Source organism: Triticum aestivum, chromosome 7A (assembly GCF_018294505.1).
Source record: "Triticum aestivum cultivar Chinese Spring chromosome 7A, IWGSC CS RefSeq v2.1, whole genome shotgun sequence".
NCBI classification, from domain to species: Eukaryota; Viridiplantae; Streptophyta; class Magnoliopsida; order Poales; family Poaceae; genus Triticum; species Triticum aestivum.
The window spans coordinates 708,968,489-708,975,801 of record NC_057812.1 but is presented as its reverse complement, the minus strand read 5'-3'; the positions used below and the strand labels follow the sequence as shown (position 1 = coordinate 708,975,801).

Below are 7,313 nucleotides of genomic sequence, written 5' to 3'. Positions count from 1 at the left end.
TATTAGGTATAGGGTAAAATTGTACGGGCTCACAAGAAGAATGTTCCAAGTCCACTAGAAAAATTTCATAAGTTTAGATGAAAAAATATTCATGTTTTCAATTCTTGGTTAATGTGAAATTATTAGTCCTTTTATGTCTCTCTCAGCCAATAGATGTCTTACATTAACCGTGGATAATTAGTACTCCCTCTGTAAAGAAATATAAGCGTGTTTTGACTAGTAATCTAAACGCTATTATATTTCCTTACAAAGGGAGTACAGCATTGTGTGGATGAATAGCACCTAAAACAGTGGATGTAGAAATACAACTAGGAAAGCCGCAAAATGAACAACTAGGATAGACTCAGGGTTGGAGCACGGGCAGACGGTGATCATTGTCGTTTTGGGTACAACACGTCAATTTTTGAACAGAAAAAGAGTACAGTGGTCAATTTGATGATGTTGGTTTTTGACTTTAGGGTTTAGGACGATCTTTGCCAAGTGGTTGCCCACTCTCTAGTTCAGAAAACAGAGGGAACCGAAAGCAACGGGTGAACAGACCGGAAAGCTATTTGGTTCATATAAATATAAAGAACTACAGAGTAAACATCTACTGCTGCAGAATCTACTTTTGATGAAAACACACAGTGCATTGTCAAAATGAAACAGCGCGACAAGCAATCAAAACCATATGCTTAACTGGTCACTAGGCTGAGTACATTAACTTCAATAGCTGAATGGCATAGGAGACATGACCATTCAGAAATTAACTAAGATTATCGGGCGCACCACTTACAGTCATATATAAAAGCTTCAGTACACTCACAAAACAACACCTAACATAAACGGTTGAAGCAACAAAGCAAAGTCCTACGACCAGGTAACAGAGTTGGTCATCATCAAAGGATGATCTTATTGATGCGCACCATGGATCCAGACATGACCGTGGAAATCATACTGAGGGGCAATTTTGGCCACCGAGCATTGATCCTGCAGAGGAGGCAAATGGAGATGAGCTCTGGTTAGCATCATAACGTGCTGCAAATGTAGGGTCATTGTATGAAATTTGCTTCCGTTGCCACATAAAACAGAGTACGTAGTAAAGGCAGAGAAAAAAACAAAGTACTCCTCAAACATAATTTAACCTATAAACTATCTTTATGAATCCTTGAAACTATCTTTTTGCTACTGAATACAGATGCAAAATAAAAGGGCATAATCAGCAACTTGGTACAGAAGATTGCATAAAAAGGACAACTAAGGTAAGGAAGGCTGCATTGAAACCATTTACCAGCCACTACTCCATTCAGGTTCTATTATTTGACAAGGATATGAGGGTTTACCCACATAAATTCACTGGTAAGCATATTTAGCTAATACTGACCATTTGGCCACACCATTAGTATTTTATGTCCTTGCTGCATCTATAAGCATGGTATCAGGCATGCAAAACATACTCACCAGAGCTAAGATAAACATAGAATTCCACAGAGGAATAAGCCTTGAACATGTTGTATATATTTGTGCATCCATCGCTACTTGATGAGGCCCCATCTGACAGCTTCACTATCACTTTTTTAAGCATTGGCGCACCTTTGAATATCAGTTTCAAGAAATCAATCTCATGATCGTCTCCTCCAAAGCCATTGATCTCCACTTCTTCAAGAGCAGTCAAGGAGATCATTTGGGATCTCCAACCCGTGGGCTCACAAGGGCAATCAAATGTGCATTCTTCATTCTCCTAATTAAAAAGGAAAAAATATATAAATTACTACTTATTACAGAATGTATTATCGGGGTATATATATAATCAGAGCAGAAAATTACCTCTGATGTCTGTAGGTCAACACTAAGCATCTGCGTAGCACATCGAATTAGATTCATCCCTAGGATATGAAACACGAGTGCTCCAAAAACATGTCCATTTGCTGTGAGATGTAGCTCCAAAACAGAAAACTTAGCAATCATATGCTTCTCTAGCTCCTGTGCAAAGGTGCCCACTCCGCCGTGCAAAATAACAAACAAGCTCTGAAAAACAATTTGGCAGGACATATCGATCATTCACAAAATTTAGTGTAGTCGGAGCACGAGTGTGCAGAAAATTGAGCAGGAGAAGGACCGAACGGTGTAAGCAGAGGCATGAATGTGCAGCGAAGGGAGCTGTCCTTGTCTCTCTGCCGTCTTTAGCTCCAAACTGTCCAGTTGCCAAACACCAAACATGGGTGCCACGAACCAGGAGCAATGCCACGAAACTTTCTCTACCATGGGTGCCAAGGCGGAAACGCTGACTTCCTCCGAGGTGTGAATGGTCATGCTCAATTGTTTAAGCACCGGGGCAACGATGTTGATATTGCTTACCCTGCAGGCGACCACTGCAATCTCCTGAAGCGATGCCGAGTTGACCGTCAGGCCGTCCTTATCGAAAGAAACCAAGGTGAGGTAGAGCGTGCGCAAGCGCGGGCAGCAGGAGAGCAAGCGGTCGATGTTGGCAGTGCAGTACGAGAGGGATAGCGTCTCGAGTGCGGGGAACTCGACGCCGGCTGGCAAGGAGCAGACGACGGAGGAAAGGAGCAGCATGATGGTGGTGGCGCGGTGGAAGCAAGGCAGGTCGACGACGAAGGAACCCTCGATTAACTCCGAGGGGAGCTCAAAGATGAACATCTCCGGCTCGAGCCGCGCGGCGGCGCGGAGCAGCGAGTTGACGCGGGCTTCGTCGTCCGCGCGCTGCTCCTTGGGGACGCGGTTGTCCTGCTTGGGGAGGCGGATGACGATGAGGGAAACCGCGGGCGGGGGAAGGGGGAAGCAGCCGAGCACCGCTTCGAGCGAGCGGAACGGAACGTCGTGGAAGACGATTCGGCGGAGGCGGGGCCAGAGGCTACGCCACCGGCGGGAGAGGATGCCGGTGCGCGCGGCGGTGGCGGCGCAGTGGAGACGGGTGAGGACGAGGAGGAGCAGATCGTCGGGGAGCTCGCTGATGAGATCCGCTCGGGCTAGCAGCCTGGCGGAACGCCGGCGAGGCCCCCATCGCCGGTGCATCTCTCTTAGCTATGGAAAACCACACCGTTCCCCTCCCACCAAATGGATGCAGATGCAGTAACCACGGGTAGGCAGTATGATTCCCCTCCTAGTCCTTTTATTTGCTCGGCCAATCTTGACTGGGGAAGGGTTTAAGTGGGGGGATTGTCGACCGGTCCGCGAGCGGATGCATGCATTGCTGCCATGACTGCGAGCTCTCGGAAATGACAACAACGCCGCCTCGTTTCCTAACTCCGAATTTAATTGGAAGTTCGTATATTTGACCCATTTAAGAAAACTTGCGCCACTTACCTTCTTATTGTTTTTCGGTTCTGACGCCTTGGACCCATTTTTCAGTGTTGACTGTGCATGCTACGTTGGCTGGTTTATTTTCTCATTTGCTTTTGTCTGGGTTTTTTTTTATTATGGCTGCACGCCAATTGGCTGAATTTCAAATTCGGGCCAGTCCTTTTTTTTGGGAAGGAAGCAGCGGTCGTGCGGAGCGCCGAGCGAGCGAGGCTGCAGACCGGCGCCGCCGTCCGCGACTTCGCACAAGAGCGAGCCACAACCGACGGCGAGTAGGAGGAGGCGAGTCTGAAGTTTGACGGAAAAAAAAACTGGTGGTCGCCGGTTTAGAGAGATGGCCAGGGGTGGCGCCAGCAGTGCAGTGGGCGACAATGAAGGCAGGGCGGTGTAGTGAGGCAGGCGGTTGGGCCGGTTGTACGTGCGGTGGTTTCGGGAAAGAGATGAACATGAGGGCAGGAGGTTGAAGAAGGCGATATAGCCATTCATCTTGCATTCAACGACTCAAAACAGATCGACTGATCCAAATGTTTTTTTCCAGTCAACTTATATCTAGCCACGTCCCTAGTTTTGCTCTTGCTTCCATGATGCGCGAAGCGGGTGTGGCCTTGCCTCGCGTTCTGTCGTCACTGATTGTTCATCTTACCCACCTCGACCTTCTTTCAAGCCACCACCTTCCTCTTTACCCCATCCTTCTTCACCTCCATCGGTGGCACCAGGTCTGCGGGGACGAATTCCATGTAGAGCGTTGTTGTCTTGCCATACCGTCGTTCCTGTTGGCAAGTGTCACTAGTAGAAAAAAGGTCAAATGTGAAGCACATTAGTACCAGTTTGGTTTTGAGCCGGCACTAATGTGTGCGTTAGTGCCGGTTCCAACGGCTAGCCGGCCGCTTTCATTACTACCGGTTCGTGGCGAACCTTTAGCACCGGTTCGTGCCACGAACCGGTACTAAAGTGAGTGGTGGCAGGATGTTGTCAGTCTGGGGCCCCTCCAGCACCTTTAGTACCGGGTCGTATCACGAACCGGTACTAAAGGTCGTCCTACATACACTCTTCGTCCACCCGAGCTCGCTCTGTTCTTCCCCTTTCCCTTATCCTCTCTGTTCTTCCCCTCTTCCTCTCAAGCTCATCACACATTTTGCCCAAAATTTGTCAAGATTTGAAGGCCCCCATCCATTCAAATGATCACAAAGGTTAGCAACTTTGTCCTTTCATCTCTCATTGCTAGATTAGCTCTTGCAATGCTTTATATAGTGATTGATTCGTGAGTTTAGTAATTTGGGAGGAATTATATATATATGCTAGTATTTGATTTATATGCAATCTGAGGTCAAAAATAACACTTAGTTTACATATATAGGTGTGGTTTACTTAGTGCCTTCTAAATCTCCGTCGTAACCACCGTCGATCGCTCGCACCGTCCCGTCGCCGGCACCACCTTGTGGTGAGCCTCTTGTTCATGAATGTTTTATATAAAAAATTGATGTTTGTGTGATTTGGATATATAGTTACTCGTATAATTATCTTACATGTGCGTTGTTTGTTATACATAGTGCCATGGTTTTGGTATCCGTCCCCGTCGGCCCTCGTCCGGGTTATGATTCGGATGTGGTATATTCTCTTTTAAAACTATTTGTTGCATTTCGTGTTTTTGACAAATTATGCCCATCAAGATGACATAGATATTTGTATGTAGGAGGTATGTGAACCGAAAATTCCAACCGACCCTATTCTCAAGAGGTTAAATTTAGTTGAAAGAGAAAACGAGGATTTGAAAGAAAAAATGAAAAGAATTGAGGGGGAGAAGATGGAATTGGAGTTGCATGTTGCTGATGTCGTCGATGATCACAAGATTAAGATGAAGAAAATGCGCTTGAAGATTAGAAAGATTAGAAAATATGGCATTCATAGTGAGGCTTGGTATAATTATGTTGTAGGATCAATTGTTACCTTAGTTGCGATCTTGATCGCATTTGTTGTTGCATTTAAATTCTTTAGCTAGAGAGTTATTTGTTATTGCATTTAAGTGTTGTATGAACTTTATGTATGAACTTGTATTAATTTGGTCTTTTCGATGTTGTGTAATGAAGATGAGCCGACAATGGATGTACGATGACCGATGCTCTCTCGAGTTCATTAATGGCGTGCAAACTTTTCTTCTTGCGGCTGAGACAAATAAGCGGGCGGATGGTTTTATGCCTTGTCCATGTGTCGGCTGTAAGAATGATAACAATTACTCTAAGTCAAGAACCATTCACGTCCACCTGTTTGAGTCCGGTTTGATGCCCCACTATAATGTTTGGACCAAGCAGGGAGAAAGAGGGGTTATGATGGAAGACAATGAAGAATAAGAGGACGACGACAGCTATCCTGGCCATGATGGGTTTCCTGAATACGATGATACAACAATGAGGGAAGAAGTTGAGCCGACAATGCGGGAAGAAGCTGAAGAAGAGGCATCAGATGAGCCCGCTGATGATCTAGGTCAGGCCATTGCCGATGCAAAGTTAAACTGCGCAACTGAAAAGGAGAAGAAGTTGCAGCGCGTGTTAGAGGATCACAAGAAATTGTTATACCCGAATTGCGAGGCTGACAAGAAAAAGTTGGGCACCACATTGGAATTGCTGCAATGGAAGGCAGAGAATGGTGTATCTAACAAGGTATTTGGAAAGTTTCCGGTAATGATAAAGAATATGCTTCCAAAGGACAACGGATTGCCCCGAGAGTACGTACGAAGCAAAGAAGGCTGTCTGCCCTCTAGGGTTAGAGGTGCAGAAGATACATGCATGCCCTAATCACTGCATCCTCTACCGCGGTGAGTACGAGGATTTGAACGCTTTCCCGGTATGCGGTGCATTGCGCTATAAGATCAGGCGCGGTGACCCTGGTGATGTCGAGGGCGAGCGCCCCAGGAAGAAGATTCCTGCCAAGGTGATGTGGTATGCTCCTATAATACCACGGTTGAAACGTTTATTTCAAAACAAAGAGCATGCCAAGGCGATGCGATGGCACAGAGAAGACCGTAAGAAAGATGGAAAGTTGAGAGTACCCGCTGACGGGTCGAAGTGGAGAAAAATCGAGAGAAAGTACGGCAAGGAGTTTGCAGATGACGCAATGAACGTATGGTTTGGTCTAAGCGCAGATGGCATTAATCCTCTCGAAGAGCAGAGCAGCAACCATAGCACCTGGCCTGTGACTCTATGTTTGTATAATCTTCCTCCTTGGTTGTGCATGAAGCGGAAGTTCATTATGATGCTAGTGCTCATCGAAGGCCCTAAGAAACCCGGCAATGACATTGATGTGTACCTAAGGCCATTAGTTGAAGAACTCTTATAGCTGTGGAATGGAACAGGTGTACGTGCGTGGGATGAGCACATGGGGGAAGAATTTGACCAAAAGGCCTTGCTGTTCGTGACCATCAATGATTGGCCTGCTCTTAGTAACCTTTCAGGACAGACAAACAAGGGATACCGCGCATCCATACACTGTTTGGATGATACCGACAGTATATATTTGGACAATTGTAGGAAGAATGTGTACTGGGACATCGTCAATTTCTTCCAAGCAGGCATCCCGTAAGAAAGAAAGGCAAACATTTCAAAGGTGAGGCAGATCACCGGACGAATCCTCGCCACCGTACTGGTGCTGATGTACATGATATGGTCAAGGATTTGAAGGTAGTCTTTGGAAAGGGTCCTGACGGACAACCTGTTCCGAATGACGCTGACGAACGCGCACCCATGTGAAAGAAGAAATCTATATTCACTGGTAGAAAAAGGGCCTATAGTCCCGGTTCGTAAGGGCCTTTAGTCCCGGTTCCTGAACCAGGACTAAAGTGTTGGTACTAATGCCCCGACCCTTTAGTCCCGGTTCAATCCAGAACCGGGACTGATGGGCCTCCACGTGGGCAGTGCGCAGAGCCCAGTCAGGAGACCCTTTGGTCCCGGTTGGTGGCACCAACCGGGACCAATAGGAATCCACGCGTCAGCATTTCTGTGGCTGGGGTTTTTGTTTTT

General features: G+C 46.6%; 1 protein-coding gene across 1 annotated transcript; it reads right to left on the bottom strand.

The window, feature by feature from the left end:
• Positions 1-1,417: 1,417 nt before the first annotated feature.
• On the bottom strand, positions 1,418-3,015 carry LOC123153811 (uncharacterized). The gene is made up of 3 exons (XM_044572741.1): positions 2,104-3,015; positions 1,807-2,007; positions 1,418-1,720 (listed from the first exon to the last, which is right to left on the bottom strand). The coding sequence occupies exons 1-3, from the start codon at positions 3,013-3,015 to the stop codon at positions 1,418-1,420; spliced, it is 1,416 nt and encodes a 471-aa protein (XP_044428676.1).
• Between the last annotated feature and the right edge of the window lie 4,298 nt (positions 3,016-7,313).

Bases quoted from the DNA above. Each gene is read 5' to 3' on its own strand.
- LOC123153811 (XM_044572741.1), bottom strand. From the start codon at position 3,015: ATGCACCGGCGATGGGGGCCTCGCCGGCGTTCCGCCAGGCTGCTAGCC. The intron at 2,008-2,103 runs GTTCGGTCCTTC...ATTGTTTTTCAG, and splicing joins TTCATGCCTCTGCTTACACC to AGCTTGTTTGTTATTTTGCA. The intron at 1,721-1,806 runs GTAATTTTCTGC...CTTTTTAATTAG, and splicing joins TTGACCTACAGACATCAGAG to GAGAATGAAGAATGCACATT.